The following is a 21,535-nucleotide window of genomic DNA, read 5'->3' on the forward strand; positions in this document are numbered from 1 at the left end:
AACCCACTTTTGTAGTCTAGGTTTTTAAACTGGCATTTAATTCATTTTAATATATTCAAGTTTCAGAGGCCTCTTTTTGTTATGTTAATTACCAATCATTTTCTATGCTTGAGTCATAGGGCACTTTTTCCAGAATGCCACGATTTAAATAAATTGAATGAACCACCCACGAAGGCATTCCAAGTATTACCTTGATTACCTTGATTATATACATCTTCCAAATATCCTCCCAAATCTGAGTCCATGTCAGGACTGAAGCTCCCTTCGCTGGCATCATCAAACAACTTCTCATCACAGTCTGGATCCAGGAAGGTCAGATAGGTGTAGAAAGATGTGGTGAGAAATTCGGAAAGGCTCCCTAATTTTACTCTGCCAAGGAGACACTATGTTAGGGACACAGCTGCAATGGGGATACTCCCCCATCAGTCATCTAGAGACTTTTCAACAACCAGGTGGTGCTTCTGCCAGAATCGAGAAATACGTCACTCTGCAGACTGTTCCATGTAAGCAGTCGCCAAGAAATTAAAAAGAAAATAACAGCAAACAGCAAATATGCAGTGGAAGCACATGTATATTAAAAGTCCAAATAATCACATTTATTTCTTATTCCCAAACCCAACACCAATACAAATCTATTTTACTGAGCCAACCAAAATTTTAAAAACATATTGAGCAAACCAATATGTTCTTTTAACAGAACCCACCCTGGGGTTTTGTTGTTTGGTTTGGTTTGAGGTTTTGCTCTAAAAATGACTGAACTAGAATAAAACCATCAGCTGCGGTGCTGTGGGTGTGACCGTGCCAGGCCATCATCGTGGGTCCCTGCCTTGGAACAAGGCCATACGGACACAGGCATAAGGGAACATCTCATTGCCCCAGTTCTCTAGAAGGAATGTCATTCCTAGACCTGAAGAGATGCCAGTGTGTGTGTTGGGGCGGGGGTGGGGGTGGGGTGAGGAAGTTCCACGGAAAACTGGGCCCTGGGGGGCAGCATGGAGAGCCGCTGCCAAGGTGGGTGGCTGCTCCTGCTTCTGCAGGTGTGCCCTGTGGCGCCCAGAGCAGATGGGATGAAAACTAGTGACACCACATGATTCTAGATAGTTGGATGGGAGGCAGGAAACGGAGGCTCCCTCGCAGCTACCAGCATCAGATTATGTGCGAGTAGATTTCAGCATGAGATGCACATGAATCCACAGGTGCTTGAGCTTCAAAGGGCAAATGGACAACCTCGAGGAACAAGGGTGAGAAAAGGCTTCGAGAAAAGCCTTCCCTTAATAAAGTAAAAAGTGTATCCTCCTAAAACCCTGGGGCTGGTTCTAATGATGCTCCGCTTTGCCCAGAGACTGAGGAACAGGAGGAGGAGGGGTAAAGTGGGAAAACGAGAAGGTGAAGTTTCTCTGTGATGAAGATGAAATGAATCAGGGAATGGCAGGAAGGCCAAAACTGTAAAGGTTTCAAATAGCAGCGAGCTACTCCAGGCGGATCCAGGGGGTAGAGTGTGGCATGTAGGGGGAGTTCAGCTTTTTAAAGCACCTCAGACCTAAAGGAGAAGCCAAAATGTGATTCAATTTTAATTATCCAGATCTTAGAAGGAAAGGTTAGGGCTGGCGCCTAGGCCTCTGGCTTCTCTCCATGGTTCTCTATAAACAGGAGGCCCCACTGATTCCTGGAAGCCGCACCCAGCTCGGCAGGGTGGTTCGAGCCTGGCTTCTGGATTCACGCAGAGCTTCTGCATCTGTTCACCTTGTTACTTGTCTGTAAACGGAAACGCGGTTCACATGCAAAAGTGGAGGCGAAGTGAGGCGTCACATACCAGCAACAAAGAACACACTGCAGGTGCCGGAGAACGGCAGCCAGTGACCTCTTGACAATGCTTCTATTTCAGCTAAAGGATGTGTTTGGAAAAGCAGTTCATTATGCGTGTGCGCTATGTTCTCTCCACTCTGACACCATATGCCAGGTGGTAACTCCTCCAAACTGACGGTACAATGTCTGGGGGGTGGCTGCAGGTATGGACCTCACCCTGCAAGTGTAGATGGCAAGCACAGGGGTGTTCCTGGAAGAAGCCTGGAGAAGGCTGGTGAAGGCTGCTTCAGTCTACAGCAAACCCCACAGCAAGCTGTGTGGCAGAGAGGCCAACCCCAACACTGAGAAATACAGAGACTCAACCCTGAGGACATCAGGCTATGAAATAGATCATTTAGTAGGCCCAACACACTGGGTGAGTCCCCTGAGATGACATACTGGGCACAGAGCAGAACGGTGGTGGCCAGGGCTGGGGGAAGGGAATGGAGAGCTGGTGGGCACCCAGACTCTCTCTTTTTTTTTTTGCAAGAGGAAAAGGTTCTGGAGACCGGCTATTCAGTAGTGCGAACACGCTTCATTCTGCTGAACTGGGCAATTGAAAATGGCGAAGACAGTCCGTTTTAAGTGATACGTATTTTACCATCATTACAAAAAAAATTCTGTGTAGCAGAATCCCTGGCATGGAGGAAGTGAGAAGTGAGGATTGGCTTCAATTCCCAAACACTTTTATAGCAACTGGCATTCTGTCAGGGGCCCAGTGGAAGCATGCTGGTGCCTGGGAAAAATCCACACTCACTGTGGGCAGGCATATCTCAGGGGCTTTGGAGAGACCAGGGTATCGATGTTACTGAAAAAAACTCCGCCTTGTGGCAGGCAGGGATAGCAAAATGGAAGGGTGTTCCTGGGAGCTGAGCCCCGTCACTCAAGGTGCCGGGCTGTTACCTGGAGGCACAGTCTGTCCTACCGCGGGCCTGCAGACCCCCAAGCTATCACCCCACAGTGGAACAGTGGCCTAGGTGCTCTGCTCACCAAAGAGCTGGTGTGGGCCACCAAAGAGCTGGTAAAGGTCTATGAATTATTCCTCAAGTAAAAGCACGCTCAAGTCAACTCGAGGAGACGACTGAGCACGGCTAGCCCCCGGCTAGTGGAGGTTTTCTTTCCAGCCTTTCATGAGAAACACACAAGAGCTTCTATACATGCCTTCCAACAACGCCACTTCGGAGAGACTTCCTATGGTTGCCCTGCCACACCCCCAGCCTTCTGTACCCATAATGCTTAACAAGTCCCTACAGCACGGACTGACATGATGACGATTCCAGTTTAACCTGGGAAGCTGGATGATATAAGTTTAACTTCCCTTTGGCTTGTGTTCAGCATTTAATATAAAAAATGGGAGAAGGGCAGCATAAGACTTTAAGAAAGGTCAATGTTATTTTCATTTAAAAAAAAAATCACAAATTACCTAGCACCTCCAAAATATCCATCCTCTAGTTTCCTAATTGTAGAAAGAACTGCAGCATGAATGTCTGAGCCATCATTTACTAAGGCAGAAAAGAGAGAGAATTAGTTTACTTAACTAGGAATATTTCTGCTTTTTCTTCTTGGCATGCACTGAAATGTTTTCACCAATATAACCTAATTAGAAGATTCCCAAGCTGAGAAACTGAACTGCTGGAAACTCCTTTTAGTACTTAGCTCTGTCCACGGGAGCCATTTGACAGATTCTGAAAGGGCCCAAGCCAACAGTGGGGAAAAAGCCAGGAAGATCAAGTTACTGAGCATGGTGTGGGTGACAGGGAAGGTGAGCGTGGGTCTGCCCGTCATCCGCCAGCAGGTGCACAGGTGGGCTAGCTCGATCCGCAGCATCTCCACCATCATCTCGTTGTCCAGGGCCAGGTAGAAGTGATGCTGGTCAGTGAACTGCAAGTCAGAGCAAGCCAGGTGAAAGGCTGTCCTTCACCTCCCCACTCAGGGCCAGCAGTCACTCATGTAGCACGAGTCCTGGCATGTGGTTTCCAGAGCTGTCACCCCATCGTGGGGCTCCCCTGGCAATCAGACAGATTGACCTGTCGCCTGCTCTGACAGTGGCGCAGGAGGGCCAGGTGCACAGCCGGAGCCACTTATCAGTGCTCAGGAGGGACTGACGCCCCCAGCCCCACCCCGCTGCCTCTGAATGGAAATCAGAAACTCCTAACCCCTACTTCTCCCAGGGCTGCTGGGTCAGAGACACTTTCCTAGCAGGCGAGAACAGGTGAGGTTGAGGTAGAGGTAGCAGGTGAGGTAGAGACTCTGTTTCCCTGCTTAATGTGAACTAAAGGTCCGTTGCCTGATGTTGATGCCAATCAAATTGTCCTGCTGGCCCCTGGATTAGTCCATGCTCAGCTCAGGTCTGAATGTGCAATGAAGGGAAATCACTCATCAGATGTACACAAGCAGCATGGGTTAGGGTGCAAAAGAACAATTTGGGACTACTGCCCCATGACCCCAACAGCCAACTTTGTGTCCAGGTAGCCAGGGGGCGGGGGTGTCCATCCAACCCCACTGTTGGTCTTCACAACCCCAAATGGATGAAAGTTCCACAGGACTAGTTTCCGTTAGAAACAAAAGCTCTAAAGAAAACTCCCATAATCAGTGTAGTCAGGGTCCTGTCTAGGTGTTGGGGCCTGAAAATCAGACAGGCTGTACGCTACGCACAGTCTCAGCATTACAGACTATTGCATTTCAGGGCACAAGAGCCGTGAGTCAAGTGACATATGACTAGCAAATTTATAAAGTGTGGGAAATGTGACTGCCACTCCTGATTGGAGGTGATGGCACACTCAGTTCAATTCAAGCCCCACTTCCAGAGCACCTCTTTGAGTAAAGAACAGCTCACAGGCCGGGGGTCATCTTCTAAATCTCCATTTGGTCACATGCATGCAGAATTCTGCACAGCTCCCCCGACAGAATTCAGTAAAAGGATGCTTGTTGGTTTGCTATTAGTCTGCTCCTCACCTGGGGTGTGAAGGTAAAGATTTGGTTCCTAATCACATATAGTTTAGATGTCCCAAGAACGCCGATGGGCCGATAAGGTCGTCCACTCAATTTCAGATTCTTATTCCGTCCTATTTGAGAAATGAAAGAAAAACCGGAGTTACCATAAATATAGTAACATCCAGTCCTAGTGACTTTGGCTAAGACTCAGCTTATCTTCATGTTAAACAATCCACTTAGGTTTTTCAAATATTATCTTTCTTTAAAATGAGCCACAGGTGAATTAAAGACAAATGCCACCCGCTTCTTTCATGTATGTATATCACAGCACCTGTTTCAATATCTACATGAAATCAGTGTATTAAAAGAACTCATAAATGTTCAGTATTTATTTAGTACTGAACCATAATGCTCAGATTCTAGAAAAGTAAAGAAAATCCCCTGGCATTTTGATGGATAAGTAAGCATTTTCTGAGACTACAGAAAAGCATTCTCAAGACACAAATGATGGCACCCTGGTGACTTTTCACTTCTTATTTTGCTACAGATACGGCGAATCATGCGGTGAACCTGCGGTGACATTCGCAGGGCGGACGCGAGAAGAAGGTGTCCACTGGCCCTTTCCTCGTCATGGTGAGGCAGTCAAACCACCTGCTATAGCGTTTTCTCCAATTCTTTAAAATTTACATATATCATAGTCTCCCCCAGACCCAAAACCTAGAACCAAGATGCCCCCTAGCCAAAAATGCCCTGTGATTCCTCAAACCTACCAAGTTTGGCATAAAGATGACTAAGAATCCGGCCAGGCTGGACGCGGATTGGGTAGATGTCCGCGATACTCTGCACGGCCAGCCCGTGTTTCCTTAGCAGCTCCTTAATGTGACTGTTCTCTGCCAGAACTGTAACTGTGAACAAGAAAACCAGACTCCACATCAGACTGAGGCCCTTGCCTCCTCCCATGGATATGTGCCATCTTTGGCTGTGATGGAACATTCGCCAACCTCGGGGGGCTTTAAAAGTGACAGTGTCTGTCCTGACACTTTTCCTGGCTTTCTTGGACCACCCCCCAATACCTACAAGACCTAGATATCAAGTACCTTCAGTGCACAAGATAGTCTGCTAAGAAGCTTCTAGAAATGGTCTCCAACAGGTCCCAGGCCAAATCATCCCATCTCAAATGGTGGTTTGCCTCCCTCTGAGTCTACATTTTTCTAAACCTGTCTCGTGTTCTTTTATACAGGGTTCAAGTACAAACGGCTCTGCAAGGGAGATGCCACAAGTGGTCTATGTGCCGCTTTCAAAGGAGAGAAAAGGAAAGCAATATGGCGGTATGTGCTAGCAGGGGGTGCTATGACTGAGGGGAGAGGGGGCTCTTTTTGCTCTGAAGAGAAGGGAAAATGCTGCTGTTGGGGGGCAGGTGGAGACTAGTGTGCTCAGAACCATAGCACAGGGTTTAGCTGGTGGAGAAAAGCCACCCTGAGCTGGACCCTGTACCCCTGATGGGCTGGCCTGGACCCTGCCTCTAGTGGGTAAGGGCCCGGGGAGGCTCAACTGCACACATCTGTGGTGCCAGCACTGTCAGTTTTATGAGGAGGGACAGCTATTTGGCAAATGGAAGGAGCCCCAGGAGTGCTGGCCGCAGCAGGGCCTGTCGGGAATTTGGAGGGGCTCCTGGCAGAGCTCAGGCCAGAGGAAGAAGACTCTATTAAGTTAGCCTCCCCCAAACCCCCAAATCCCACCACTGTACCCACAGGCTGAGGATACCTGGAATACATAACATGAGAAGTGAATGTCACCGCCTCCCATTTCCATAACACATGATGCCTTTTCAGAGTATTTTAATGCCACGTCTCATCTGTGTTTCACAGCAAGGCCCTGGGAGGAAGCCTTGTGTGCAACTGGCCAGGCAGAGCTTGACAGGGGCTGGAAGCTACACCTCCAGGCCCTCAGCAAACTGAAGAACCAGGACTGAGGGCGGGGTGCGGGGGGGCTCTCTTCTGAAGCTGCTCACAGCAGTCGCTCTCTGCAGCGGTGATTCTCTTAGAGCTGTGGTTTGGAGGCCTGTGAACCTCATGATCTGACCAGCTATATGGGGAGCAGTTTCTGAAATTGCTCTTCCCCTTCCTTCCTCCAGGCCAGACCCTCTGAGATCTTCCACTCTAGTACATTTTAGAAATGTTGCTCTGACTTGTCCACATGTCCCAGCTTGCAGTTTGAAAGAGGCCTTGTGGGTTTAAGAGGCGATGAGCAGCCTGCACTCTGGTTAAGTGCAGAGACTGTGGCGTCAGGACTGGCTCTCAGCCGCGGGTGCTTGAGTCAGCTAACCTCAAAATCGTCTATGCAACATGCGGAGGAAAATTGCAAGCATGCACTGTCTCTGCTTCAGAATGTTGTGGTGCTAGATGAGGCTCGTGGTGGGCCTCACTGGTGCACAGAAGTGGCCAGGCCTCTTCCCAGGCGCCATCTCAGCTCATCTCCAGACCCTGTGAGCAGGTGCCAGACAGGACCTCCGGAGCCACAGAGAAGGGAAGCCAGGCAGAGGAGGCAGCCCATGCTTTGCCTTCACCTCTGGAAGAGGAGGAAGTAGGTGGAAGCAGTGAAAACAGGCCTGGAGCTCTGGGACAAAGACCTCAAAGGGAGGAAGGAAAGACCCTCCACTTGGGTTTTGAGTTCTCATCAGAGTCACGTCCTACTTATTGAAGAGTGACATCATGGAAGTGATGCTCTGTGTCTCACCTGTACCCCATGTGCAACCAAGGCCTAGTTTCAAGGAAACAACGGCTCTGTGCAGGCTTCTTTGTGGCTGGGAGGACTGTTGTTGCCTTTGAGAGCAACTGAGTGACAGAAGGGATTTTCAGAACTGAGAAACACTGAAGCACCTATATATACACACTGAAAAACTGCACCAGGAAAATTTCCATTAGATAAAGGGTTTTTTTGTTTGTTTGTTTGTTTGTTTGTTTTAAAGATTTATTTATTTATTCGTACAGAACTGGGGTACAGGCCAGAGATGCGGAGGGTGAGAGGATTCACCAGAGACAGAGCGGGGAGCAGAACAGGCAGATCGACGAAGTACACTGCTGAGGGGAGCAGCGGGAGGGTCAGGAGAGGTCTGCCTCGCCATGTGGTCGCCTCCGGGGCAGGCGGGGATAGAACTCATGCGGAAGCGGCGCTTTAGTTTCTTGGTGCAGTGCTTTAACCCGCTGCGCCACCAGGGAGGGCCAGATAAAGGGTTTTATAGAGCAGAATAAACATGCTCACAAACCTTGCACCACGACATCAGGTTTGACGGAAGTGGAAAACCTTCTGTTCAAGGGATCGATTTCACCAGTGGCAAGGAATCCCTAAGAATAAAGGAGCATATTTGATGAGATGTCGATTCCCTGAAATTTCACCTTAAGCCTAAGTTTGAAAATGGAATATCTGGGGGCTCGAAGTCTTCAGTATTGTATTCTTTCATATTTTTTAAAAAAGATTTATTTACTTACACTGGGGTACAGGCCAGAGGTGCAGGGGCAGTGAGAGGATTCACCAGAGACAGAGAGGGGAGCAGAACAGGCAAATTGACAAAGTACACTGCTGAGGGGAGCAGCAAGTGAGACAGGAGAGGTCTGCTGTGCCCTGTGGGTCAGCTCTGGGGCAGGGATCGAACTCATGCTGAAGTGGCTTTAGCTTCTTAGCTGTGCTTTAACCCGCTGTGCCACCAGGGAGGGCCCTCTTTTACATTTTTTAAGTCACTTGTGCCTAGTTCTCCAGAACTAGTCAAAAATGCCACCATTTGGGTGAATGAGAAGAACAGTGTGTTGTGGGTTTTTTTTTCCAGTAACAGGGATGGGCCTAGATGGTATCCTGCTATGCTCAGTAAGTGAGATGGAGAAAGACAAACACTGTATGACAAAACAAAGAACCAATAAAACAAAACAAATCAAAAACTCAGACTACAGGAACAAATGGGGTCACCAGAAGGTAGGAGGAAATGGGGTAGGTAAATGAGGTGAAAGGAGTAAACTGCACGGGTGATGGACAGAAACTAGACTGTTAGTGACGAACACAATGTCATCTACACAGATGTGACAGAAGCTGTCACCCGAGCCCACAGAATGTTATGAACTAACATTACTTCAGTTAAAAACCAACAATGGCAGTTAATACCTCCCACACCCTTGCCCAGTGCTGGCTCTGTGCTGTAGTTAGGCCTCCCAGCCAGTGGGCGCTACCACTGCCACCCTCTCACAGGTGCTAAAGCCCAGGTAAGTGGCAGAGCGGAGACATGACCCGAGGCTGACGGCCTTGGAAACACACAGCTCCCCTTCCTGCTTGCAAAGAGGGGAATCTGTATCATCTCACATTTTCTACAAATGGTCTGAGCCCCAAGAGCAGGTATCAAGGGACCTAGGACTTCTGAGGAGGAAGTGGACCTAAAGCCGAGTTCTTTGTTTCCCATCTAACTGGCACAAAAAATCAGTAGAGGTACTGTGGAGGCCATCAAGCCCAACCTCTTCATTTTACAGATGAGGAAACTGAGACCCAGAGAGGTTAAGAGACTTGCCTGAGGTCACAGAGCTAGTCAGAGGAAGGGCTGGTCTCCCAAAGGAGAGCTAAGTGTTTTCCCCACTAATAAAGACAGAGGGAAAGATGGAGATCCTTCTGCCAAAAACATGACCAGGAAACCACAGAGACTATCCTAGTGTGAAGTCACTGCTCCGCTGTGAGGCTTTTTCACTTTCACTCTTCCGTGACATTTCACAGGAGCCCCTGTGAAATTCTGGCCCACTGCTCCCAGGCCCTTTCTAGAGTCTGGCAGAACACAGTGGGCTGGAGCCCCTGCCCCTCGCGCAGGGCCCAGAGTGCTCAGCAGGGGAGGATCCTCCCAGTAAAGTTGAGCCTTTGTGATCAAGTCATCCCTACCTGGTACTGGTGAGGGACTTGCTTTTAGCGACACAAAAGCACCTGCGTTTTAAAAACTGAAGTCTGGGGCAAAGGCTCTCCAAGAAGGAATGAGTCAGCAGTAGATTTTCTGTGTAGGGTGCCATGAGCAGAGGGGACACCTGACACAAAGTTAGTCATGATAAAGCCAGCCTGCGGCCTCTGGGGGAAGGGCTGTGGAGTCCTACTTCCTGAGCCTGCGGCCAGAGCAGGCCTCCTCATTTCTCTGACCTGTGGCTTTCACAGGTGCTGGCCCTGCTAGGGAGCTTCTGATCCCAACCAACTGCTGCGTCACCCAGGCTGCACCACTTGGGGACGGCCAGCGGGGGCAGCATGCTGGGCGTGCAGTGGACCAGTAGTGAGTCAAGGTAAATATAGCACCACAGCCCTGGCATCCAGCCTCAGAGCCACCCAGCAGCACTGACTGGATAACCAAGGATGTGGCAAAGACAACCGTGGCCACCCCACGGCACTCTACTGGAGCCCCCTGTACCTCAAGTCCGCCGGCTTGCAATCTGTGCAGTCCCCAAGCCCCCTACCTCCGCCAACAGTGAGCTGAGGATGTACAAGGACTGACCCCACAGATGGGGCAGCTTCCCCAGGGGAGCTCTGTCCACCGTGTGAGGATTCTTATACTCTTCGTCTACCTGGCAAAGAGAAAAAGCCCAAATCAGAATGTCAGTGGCTAAAAAGGCAATGTTCGCCACTCTGTCTGGTGAATCCTCTCACCCCCGCACCTCTGGCCTGTACCCACTTCTTCTATGCATAAATAAATAAATCTTTAAAAAAAAGTCAATCCCATGGCACACTGGGGTGTGGCAGATTTCAAATTGCCACGTACTCAGTGGCCCAGACCGACTCTGTGGGACAGCTGGGACTCTCAGGGGAGGGGGCTACCACCCTCCCGACCCTCAAACTGGGGTGGGGTAGGGGTGAGGGCCCCCTACATGCTAAACACAGCAGAGGTGGAAATCTAATTCAGTTCCAGTTCCCAGAAGCACACTGACGGGGCAGGGGCCCGGCTGCCTCCTTCCCGCACAGCTGTGGGCCACAGGAGCTTCACAGCTCCGGGCTCTGGTGGGCTGTGTTATGGAACAACGATCTGAAACAGCCTGCAGCCTGCGGTGTGAGGCCAGATCCCAAAGAGGTTTCGCGCTTCGATGTCCCCAGGGGTTCACAGACTCTGTGCCTATGCGAGAAAAGTACCAGAAGGTGGCACTAGCTATTGAGGAAAAGCAAACGGACTGTGACATCACTAGTTTTCCATCAGGGCCTCAAAAGGCTGCGCCCACCAGGGCTTTGACTCATCCAAACAAGTGGCAGCTCCTTCTGAAGAACAGTGCTGGCTCCACACAGTACAGGCTGGTCTGCACTTCCTCTGCTGCCAACACTATGCCGACCTTTAGCTTGGCAGTCGTTACAGCGTTGGCTGGGGTTAGGCTAGTAACCCCTTTTCCGCCACCGAAAATACAAGCCAATCAAAGGAAAAAGGCAGAATTTCTCTTTTTGCGAAGAAGAAAATCACACCACGAGGGGAGCTGTACTGTGCCTGTGGAGTAAGCAGCGATACTTCTAATGTTTAGTAAAATTTTTAAAATTTGCCAGAGTAGTAAACAAGACACCCTTAACTGCATATCTGAACAGAATTAAATAGCACCCATAATCCAGTGATCCAACAGGACAATAGTGTAGGAGAGTCTCCAAAACTTCATAGTGGTTGTTTTTGGGTAGTAAGACAAGAGAAAATTTCTTCTTTCTACCGAGCCTGGATGTTTTGCAGTGTGCAGGATTATGTTTATAATCATTAATTACTTAAGTCTATCTGAAATGTAAGTGGTGTTAAGAAAGACTGCAAAGACCTGGAATGAGAAAACATTATGGATGCAAAGCCCAGAGGCAGACAAGGAGTCAGGTCGAAGGATGGCCTGGCCCCGCCCACCCACGCAGCTTGTTGGGGTGTCCCTCTTGCCTTCTCCAGTGCAGTCCTGCCCGCCCTAGCATACCACACCTTTGCCCCCACCACTCCGGCATCTGCCCTCCATCCCACAGGCCGGCTCCTCCGAGTCCCCTGTCCTGTGAACTCGAAGAGGCAGAGGGGAGTAACTACCTTTGCATCCTGGTACCAGCCTACGCCTGGCCCTGGGCAGCTGCGAGGCATGCACACAACAACCTCATGTTGTCCAGGGGCGGGTGCTGTAGCTGGAGGCACCTTACTTAAGCCTGTCTGGCTGAGGAAATGAGTGAGGTGGCACTCCAGGTTGGATGCCACCATGGCGCAGGGCTGTGGTCACAGGGAGAACAGGGTCCTTTTCTCTAATCAGCTCAAAGGTGTCCTGTAAGTCTGGGAGGTCCTGCTGCAGAGGCCTCGGCACTCCAGTGGATCGACATGCTGCTATGTGAGAGATGGGCCTTCCCAGCTGTTATCTGCAACAGCCTCATACACTGAGGCCGACAGAACATGGTCTCCGAAGTTATGCCTGGCGTCTGTGTAAACGAGCCCCATGGAGGAGGATGTGGTTGCGACAAGTAGAAACCTGAGGTCAGTGTGAAGTTTAGAAGGGAGAAAGTTGCGGAGTAGCTTTTTACCACGTGCAGCCAGCGCTGTTCACGAGAAAGACAAGCACTTTCCAGTCAGGAAAGCGTGCTTCTGGCAGATCCTGCATGGACGGATATTCTCTACCTTGAAACAGGTAAAGTGCCCTGATGTCATTTAGTTTTCCTTGCTCTGCTTCCAGGTCCCACATGTCCTCCCTTTAGTAATTTTAGTTTTCAAAGGCCTCAGTACTGGAAAGGGTCAGTCTGGACATGTCACTGTGGAAAAGTCACAACCCAGCCCCACCCAGGCCCTCCTGCAACACCCTGCCCACATGGAGGAATGAACACATGGCAGGAAGTGCAGGTCTCTGACACGAGAACATGGCCTCTGCAGATTCCACGGGCTGACGTGGATGAGGACTCACCGCCACAGGATATGTGTGGGGCGCTGGGGAAGCCTTGAACTTGGGGTGTCACCCCAACCAGAGCCCAGTGCTGTCTGATTTCTGACAGGTTCCCCGGCCTTTCTGAACTGAGACAGATACTTTCAAAGGCCCCTGCATTCCCCTGGACATGTACGAGTGAGCCACATTCAGCAGAGCCCTTCACCCAAGCTGCTCATGACAGCTTCTGCTGGGCGCCGGTCTCCTACAGGCCCTGTCAGTGTGGGGAAGATACTGCCCCTGAGGTGTCTTCCCTCCGCAAACGCAATAATGACATTTGAAGCAACAGGAGCATCTGAAGGAAAAACAGCCTTGAATGGAGAATCCTTCTTTCCTGAACATGAGACATTAATAGGGAAATCTTCCAGCCAAGATAGATAAGTCTTCCTGATCTAATTCCAGAGATTGGATGGAACAAAACTCTGTAGGCTTCTTCTCAGAACTGTCCAGTTCCTCTGTTCCTGGTAGAGAACGGTGCTCTGCCTGGCTGCTGCTTGACTAAAGAAGAGATTCTCAACCTGTCCTTTATGCCTTCCCAGGGATCCTGACTGCCTTTTCTTCTGTGGAATTTTCCAAGGACACAGAGCCTAACCCTGTCTCTACTTCTTAGGGCGCATCCAGTCTGGGCTCGAGGGATCCTCAAAGGTCCTCAACTGAAGCCCCACTAGGCCACTCCTGATTAAACAGGCTCCAAATAGCTCCTGGAATAGACAGGAACACTACCTAAGGCTTTCGAAACCACGTTTGCTGGGAAAAGTGTTCATTGGGCCTGAAAAGGGGGTGAAGAATATCAAGAGGCCAAGCACGGACTCACTGCCCTCGAGACGTGCAGCCCCTTGTTACCTTGCTGGGTGGGATGGCGTAGAGCTCTGGCACCAGGTGGATCCCATTCTTGCCTCTGATCAGCACTCCCTCCAGGGCCTCGCGGTATTCTTGGACCTGGAAAATAGCCCCAGCACCCCCACCGTCTGGTAAGAAAGAGTGGGCACTGATGCTACAATGGCAGTGCCACACAGAAAAACAGCAATGAGCAGATCAGAAGGAGGAGACAGGGCTCAAAATGCACACATACCTTTAGCTCAAGGTGTGGAGGCCTCCTGCTGACAGTGAATGCTAGTAAGAGCTAAATGCCACTGGCCTTTTCTGTGTTGTCCTTAACTCCTATTTCACTCTCAACTTCTTACACATTTCAATGTTGTCTCCACAGATAGATTATAAGCTTCATGGAAAAGAAGCTACCCCATTTCCACCTACTGGTAGTTTTCCCCTTAAAAGGCCCTCATTCCAATTTTTTATTGCTTTATGAAATATTTGGCTGAATGAATCTGATGTGAGGAAAAGAAAGTGTCTATACTATGACCCATGTACCCGGATGCTTAAAGCACACTACTTAATATAACTAAAACTGGTGATGCAAAGACTTCCAAGACACTAAAAGGCAATGATAGAAAGCACCTCTTAGAAAGGAAAAGAAGGGCAGCCTCTCACCAGTCACCTAGACAGATAACACATTTCATCTCTGGACACCCCAAACACCTTCCAGATCTCATTTTCTCCCCCTTTTTAGACTCGCAGATGGCGAAGCTCGCACATTCCTAAGTGTCCCTGGGCAGCCATGGAGGAGACCGCAGAAGGGAAGAGTAGCAGCTTCTGAGCGGCCTGGAGAACAAGGTACGATAAGCACTGTCTTCTTAACTTGGTTTTCATTTCGATAATTGTTGAGCCTGCTCACAACTGAAATTCAAACTCAATCCTGTTGACAGCTTTTCCTTCTGGGATAAAAAGACAGAAGATATAAAGCCTAAGCTTATCACTAAAGCATAAGGGTAAGAAACAATAGGGAGCATTACCATTTTAAACTTACTGCTACTTTCAAAAGCCAAAATAAATCTTAGATTCCTCAAATCACCCCAGAACAGGTGAGGCTAGCACATTAAAAAATCAGCAATACAGGGAGTTCATCAGTCATTCACATAAGCTGCACAGGGGCCTGTCTGTCCTGCACACTCAGGGCTCAGCACAGTGCGGAGCAGCGAATGCTAGAAAGATCTGTCTTGAACAGAAGAGCACTGCATTAGCACCCATTTACTGAGCACTTACTCTGTACTATGCAGAGAACCTATAGGTGAACTGGATACAGGCCTCCTCTACCAGGGGCTTACCTCCCTACCAGGAACGCACCAGGAACGTGGGAGACTAAATATTTGCAGGGTGACCTTTGCTGTTATAGGGGCCCTGGTCCAGCTTCTCAGGTCAAGAGAGGCTTTCCGAAAGAAGAGCCCCGTGACTCACGTGAAGAAGGAGGTGCAGTCAGGGGAGGAAACAGTGTCCTGGATATTTAAGAAGTGGAGAAAGAAAGTGTGGTCCATTCAAAGGACTGAAAGGGTTAAAGTGGGCTGGGATCACAAAACTCAAGAAAGGAAAGAAGTCATAGAAAACAGGCTATAGAGTTGTAAACAAGGGCTGGGATCTGACTGACTGCCAAAACTTGTGAGGAGTTTGTACTTGTCCCCAAAGCAATTAGGAAGCCACTCAAAGCTTTAAAGCAAGACCAGGGCATAATCGAATTTGCTTTTTAATAAGAGGGCTCGGCAAGTGTATGGAGAAGCAGCCAGTGGGAGCAAGGCTGGAGGCTGGGAGTCCGCTGAGGAGGCTGTTCTTTTTAAATGAGACCTTAGTTGAGGGCACCCTGAAATGAGAGCCAATAACAACAAAGCCCCAGGGGTCTGAAAAGAACAAAGCCTGCCTGTGGGTCTGTTCTGTGGTGGTCCCTGATGAATGCAGCCCCCTGGGGCTCAGCCTCTGTCCAGGCCCCTCCCTTTGCACTCGACCCTTTACACATAGAATGCAACGGACATGGTCACTTAGCTAGTTCTGGGCCTAAGCTTCAAGAAAGCTTGGGTGATGAGCCCCATGGCAGAAGCCTAACTACCCAGAGACTGCAGCAATGCTGTAAGAAGTCCGAGGTAGCCACATGGAGGAGAGCCAAGGGCCAGTCCCACAGCTGATGAGCTCCGGCTGACGGCCAGCGTTAACCTGCCAGCCATGTGGGTGAGGCCACCTTGGAAGTAGATCCTCAGCTCCAGCAAATGCCCAGCTGGTGCCAGGTGAAGCTAAGAAAACGAATCCCTACTGAGCCATGCCCAAATCGCCGATCATAAGCAAGTAAATAAAATAGTTGTTGCTTTAGTTCACTAAGCTTGGGGCAGTTTCATTAAGTGGCAACAGATAAGGAGAACGGTGCCCTAAATTCTAGTCCCATCTATGCTCTAATAGTAATCAGCACAGCAGTGGAAGAAGAACGCAGATTGCAACACAGCACTCCACACTTTCTCACCTGAACAGCATCGCCATTGAAGACTCCATCTATTATGAAATATGTCCAGAACACGGGCCACTCACATTCGATGTTTTCAAACAGCTTGAGTTCAGCGGGGTCATAATGCAATCGGTTTGGATCCTGGAATCAGTAAACAGACCTCGTAAAAGGTGATGTCAGAGCACACACTCCACCACGTACCTCACTGGGTTTCCCTCCCGGTCTGATTCAGTGCAACTGGGAGGCTGGCGTGAGCAGGTTCTGCGACTCTAGCGATGCTATTTTTGGCAGTTTTCCATGGTAAAATTTCAGACTGGTAGCTCATTATAGTAAAGCCTTTTAGATCTTTAACAAGTAGACCACAATTTGCTTATCACAGTGCCTGGCAGGCTGTCTGACTGATGTCATTATATCAGTCACTATGGCAGAGAATGTAGAGGAGAAAGCCACAGTTGATCTTTAACAAACATGGGAGCTACAGAACTGTTTGTTCTTGTCTACAAGCTGGTGTTAAACCCCCCCGTTTGCTGGCCTCTTGATGACCTCATTGTTCTGCCGCCTCATTCCAGGATGGCTGATGAAAATCAAGACTTTCTTTTCCAATATCCCAACATCTAATTATAATCAAAAGAAGGAAACACCACAGCAGCACCTGAGATACAAAGCAGCTAAGGAACAGTATTTAAATACAACCTCTCGTGGGGTCTTGTAACCATCTCGAAGGAAGCGGCAGCATCCATAACGCCCCTAGAAGGATAAAGAGCAGTTCACTCAGTGAAATCAGAATAGCCTTTTGATTTTGATTCCAGTCAGCCCTTCACACCCTTCCCCACAAATCTTTTAGCAATGAAGTGAGTACCACATGGTCTGTGTAAGCAGAACAAATTTTTAATACATAATAAAGCCATGTAAGCTCAGATTTGATTAGCACTTGAGAGGAAGTATCAAACCCTCCCGTGAGCGCAGGCCACGAGTAATTCCTGCAAGTCCAGTAGCCACCACCCTCTCGTTCTGACCATGGTATTGCACGAACAAAGGGGCCTCACCGCCCGAGAAGCTGCTGAGCACATACTTGGAATGGGCTGCTTCTACTTGGAAGCCAAGAGGACAGTCCCCAGGCTCTGACTGTTCTAGAAGTCCTGGGGAAACCTGCTCCCCTGTAAACACTTCATTAACTGCCTCCTCCCAAGACCTACAGATGTTTCTTTTCTCAACTCTGGTTTGACGGAGACGGTCACCTACTTTGAGGGATGTGAATGGAGAATCTTTGGTGCCTTTGTTTCCAAGGGTTAAAAGCATTTTTTTTTTTAATCAAATCTAAGTCTGAACATCAGCGTGCAGATGCAGGCTAGGGGAGTGCAACGTTCTCTGGTCATTTTATTGCTGACCTCAGCTGGCTGGAACATTTACTATGTCCTCAGTTGAGTGTGTTGTGCCACTGTGACTGCACCTTGCTTCAGAGCAGGGATTTTTTTTTTTAACCCCAATTTGACGTTGGGCTCTCCAAGTCCCCTGAAATGGTATGCAAAGTTTAAGGATCCTTGCACACATACCGTTTTTTCAAACCTTGTAGCTTTTGAAAGATTCTCAAACGAGATGGTGCTCTCTAAAGGGCTAAGAAGCTCCACCCTAGAGGTACAGTATTGGGATCAAATGGGGTTCAAAAGAGCCAGCTTGAGTCCACACCCCACTACTTAGGCAGAGAAGCAAGTCACTTGGCCGCTGGAGACTTACAGTGGAGCCTCAGTTTCCGGTCCCTGGCTCTACGAGTCCCAGAAATCGAGCCACTGACGCTGGAGGGCCCAGGCCTGGGTGAGCCGCCCCATGTATCAGGTAAGAGCAGCGCTTAGCATGAGGCAGAACAGCACTGACCTGCAGCTTGGAAATAATTTCATTTTTGGTCACATTCACCAGGTTCACATCTTCCACTGCAAACGCCGGGAAGGAAATAATGGGAAGAAGGCCAGCATCAATCTCTTTAGATGTCGATGCTCTCGGCAGCATGGAGAACAAAATAGACTGAATGAAAACCAAAGAGGCAGCTTTAGCATGGGAAGCACTGACAGACCCAGCACCTAGAGAACGTGACCTTACTCCCAAGGAACAGTCACATGAACCTGCCAATTCCGAGTAGAGATTTGTCCTACCAACACGGTCCCTGCCGGGCGCCCCTGCCCAGCCAATATTCCAGTCCCCTGGGGAAAGTGCAGAGAACGGCCTGCCTCCCTTCCTTCTGTGCCTTTGGTTGACTCAGCCAGGCCTTCAGGACAAACAGGGAGAAACTATGAGCCCCCCTGTGTCAAGAGGCTAAGGTCTCCTGCTGTGAAGCTAGAGAGAGGAGAATACTTGGAAAGAGCAGGAAAAAGTAGTTGGCTTCTGCAGAATGTGATCTGTTGGGCTGGGTGACCCAGCCACCACTCAAAGAAGGGGTTTAAATCCAGAAGATCACATGAAGGGTTAGGCAAATGCACGCAGGATTATTAATTTAATCCTAGAAAGAATGGGTTACTTAAAGGCACTAAAATATGACCTCAATATAAGGTAGTTGGCCTGGGCACTAGAAACTAAAGAAAGCTGAAATTATAAGAAAAAGTTTGGGAAAGGATGGTAACTAACACTGAGCTCTAGCAGCCCCCTGCTAGACCCTCGCCATCGAGCTGATTGACTCTTCCATATGAAGAGGGTGTTCTATAGGGGGTCCCCACTAAGGGCTAGTTAATGAGAGAGAATGGCGTGAGCTGGAGGGTGGGACAAAGATGGGAGGAACCTTTCAGCTTCCGAATAAAGCTTCATTTTCTCTAGTCAACTAAACTCCCTGCCCAAGTCCAGTTCCTTAATCAGTCCTTCTTCCTAGGATCCCTCTGCACAAAAATGTGAACCTCCGCCAGAAGCTCTCTGCTTCCAAGATTCTGTATCCTTCGTTCTCAGAACCCGAGCGCAGTGGCTGACACACAGTGGGTCTGCACAATACAATAAAAGTCTGCTCACTCTGACCAGGGTTTGGTGACTGACTGTCTCCATAATAGAGCCCGCTAACTGGCATCAGATCACTCCATTCTCTGATCTGTATTTCATGGAAGTTCTACTAATTTGCCATTTCTTCCCACTATTCTTCACTATTGAGTCTGCCCACTCTCCCTGCAAGAGAACTAGTGATTGGAAGTCGTCCAACTTGGGGCATAGTAAAATCAACTGAGCAAAAATCACCAATGTCCTTAAAAAAATAATAATAATAGATTTTCTGCCTCCAGAAATACACGGTTGCCTGGATGGCCGATGCCACTCATACAACGCCTGTGTTTCCATAGTACTTTCCAGCCGACTAAGCCGACTGACTCCAATTCCTCTGGCCACCTTCTGCAGCAGGAGGGGAGGTCCCAGGATATACACCCTTCTTACGGATGAGGGCTCTGGTGCTCAAAGATGCCAAGGATGATCAAGTGAGAAAGGCACGGAGCTGGAGCCAGGTGTACATCCCTGTTGTCTGGACGCGAGAGGCTGCGTGTTACCTGGCAGTGCTCCACCTCATCAGGCAGGACGTGGATCACCGACTTGCGTCCTCCGTGGGCTCCAAAGAGGTCCAGTTCATCAATCGCCTCAAGCGCTGCCTACAAACACAGGTTGACTTATTTTTCTCTCAAGGACAGCAGGTATTCCTTTTACTGGAAGCAGTCTGTTACACGTGCTTTCCCAAAGGAGATGAAACACCTCTTAAGAAATCCAGCTAAAGTCCTATTATTATGGTTCATCCTTATTTTCAGTGGCTAAAGCTTTCCTGTATGTTGCTGCTCATTATAGGAACAGGAAAGAGAATATAGAAAAACATTTGCCCAAAGGACATTAGCAGTCTACTGAGAAATGAAATAGTAACAGGTTCCTAACATTGTGTGCATATGTATGGGTGGGGGCATTAAGTTCACTGGCAGTTTTTCACCTAGTTTAGCACTTAATTTCTAACAGCAGTGTCTCTGACACTTAAGAAATTAATTATTTTAGCATAAAGTATGTTTTCTGTCACTTGACCTTAATAGAGCATATTTATTATTACATTGAAAATTCTAGCCCTGGAGTCTTTCCTTTGCAAAAGACACCTCAGCCTTGAGAAGGAGGGAAGGAGACAGCATGCTAAAGGTCTAGGGCAAGAGGTATAAATTGCTGTCTTGCAAGCTGAATTTACCCGTGGGTGTGTTTTGTTTGGTGTGAAAATTTTTTTTAGGTGATTTTGAATTTGAATCTTTCGAGAAACTTCCCAGTGTTGGCATTGCCCCTGACTTTTTTTTTTTTAAAATCTAACTTTACTCTTTTGTGTCACTCATCTGACCCAGAGGCTCGTGAACTCGTGAGTCCCTCTCTCTCCACTGGTCACACTCTTCAACCTCCTTTAAGGCCCAGAAAAGACTGGACATCATATGTTCAGCTTCTTAGACAACATGTGAGCTAGGGCCCGTGGGTAATAATAATGGATAAGGGCGGAGCACACTTATTTTCAGACACAGAGTCCAGTGAGGGAAACCGCTATTCTTCACCTAAAATTTCAGCTGCCTGAGGTACACGGCCACTTGCTTTTGACATTACAAAAATATGCGAATCAGATTAAATCCTAATTTCTGATGCGAGAACCAAATCAAAGCAGCAAAAACAAAAAAAGGAAAAACAAACAAGATGACTCCATCACCTTGGCCATTCCCACAGAGCTTGCATTCAATTCCGGAATGCCCTGATTAGTCTTATCTCCTCGTTCCCACATGCCATAGTCCTGGGGGAGAGAAAGGCGGTAATCAGGGCGTGATCAGGGCAGGGAGAGGTATATGGCAAGCTGTGGGGAAGGATTCCTCTATATTACCGCAGGCAAAACGAAACACCAGAAACTCAAAGGCTGACAGACTGCTGGCTTTCCATACAGGCTTGGTCTCCCTCGATTCCTCAAAACTTCTGTGCAGACTTTTGAAAGTAAAAACTCACACAGAACAAAAATGCATGCAAAAAGGCTCTTGATTTTCTTATTCCTGAAAGTCATTAATTTGTAGGAAAGTCTTGATTTGTAGAAAACAAAGTATTTTCTTAAACTCAAATGCCAGGGCTCTATTTAGCTAATCCCTTTGAACTTATATTAAATTATATGATGAAATAAAGGAATGTTAATGGGCTATAACTATTTGAAGGCAACCAAGAAGTTTGAGAAAATTTAATACCCATGTCTAGCACTGCCTCCAGGGAAAAAGTGCTCAGCAAGTAATGGGAACCAAAGTCAAAAGTGAGATCCAGACCTCTGAGCTTCCCAGGAATCTTAAAACCCATGAATATGAACCAGCTCAGAACGCCCAGTGCACATAAAGAATTTGATATACGTGCATACTAACTTTTATATTCATGTTTTCGTTTAAGGAATTCAAGCACTGGATACTGTCTTGAAATAATGCTACATGCACTATTGAAAGAAGCACCCAACAAGAACAGGACCAATGTCAAGATTTATTTTTTATCTCTAAAGGTGGACACCTTTTGAAATGTGAAAATTTAGACTTAGACACCC

At 48.4% G+C, this 21,535-nt stretch overlaps 1 protein-coding gene across 3 annotated transcripts in view; it reads right to left on the reverse strand.

The window, feature by feature from the left end:
• PHKA2 (phosphorylase kinase, alpha 2 (liver)) overlaps positions 1-21,535 on the reverse strand; it is a 61,527-nt gene that overhangs the window by 18,680 nt on the left and 21,312 nt on the right. For 2 of the 3 annotated variants that reach the window (XM_012730373.1, XM_012730371.1), the window contains exons 6-18: positions 20,678-20,758; positions 19,512-19,610; positions 17,875-18,021; positions 16,696-16,749; positions 16,021-16,143; positions 13,527-13,622; positions 10,245-10,352; positions 8,045-8,123; positions 5,550-5,684; positions 4,801-4,910; positions 3,582-3,726; positions 3,269-3,347; positions 191-369 (exon numbers count right to left, since the gene is read on the reverse strand). In XM_012730373.1, coding sequence (XP_012585827.1) covers positions 191-369; positions 3,269-3,347; positions 3,582-3,726; positions 4,801-4,910; positions 5,550-5,684; positions 8,045-8,123; positions 10,245-10,352; positions 13,527-13,622; positions 16,021-16,143; positions 16,696-16,749; positions 17,875-18,021; positions 19,512-19,610; positions 20,678-20,758 — 1,435 coding nt within the window. The remainder of the gene's footprint in view (positions 1-190; positions 370-3,268; positions 3,348-3,581; positions 3,727-4,800; positions 4,911-5,549; positions 5,685-8,044; positions 8,124-10,244; positions 10,353-13,526; positions 13,623-16,020; positions 16,144-16,695; positions 16,750-17,874; positions 18,022-19,511; positions 19,611-20,677; positions 20,759-21,535) is intronic. The other variant, XM_012730372.1, reaches the window with a different exon arrangement.

The sequence above is a fragment of the Condylura cristata genome, unplaced genomic scaffold, assembly GCF_000260355.1.
Source record: "Condylura cristata isolate star-nosed mole 26May11 unplaced genomic scaffold, ConCri1.0 scaffold00027, whole genome shotgun sequence".
Taxonomy (NCBI): domain Eukaryota; kingdom Metazoa; phylum Chordata; class Mammalia; order Eulipotyphla; family Talpidae; genus Condylura; species Condylura cristata.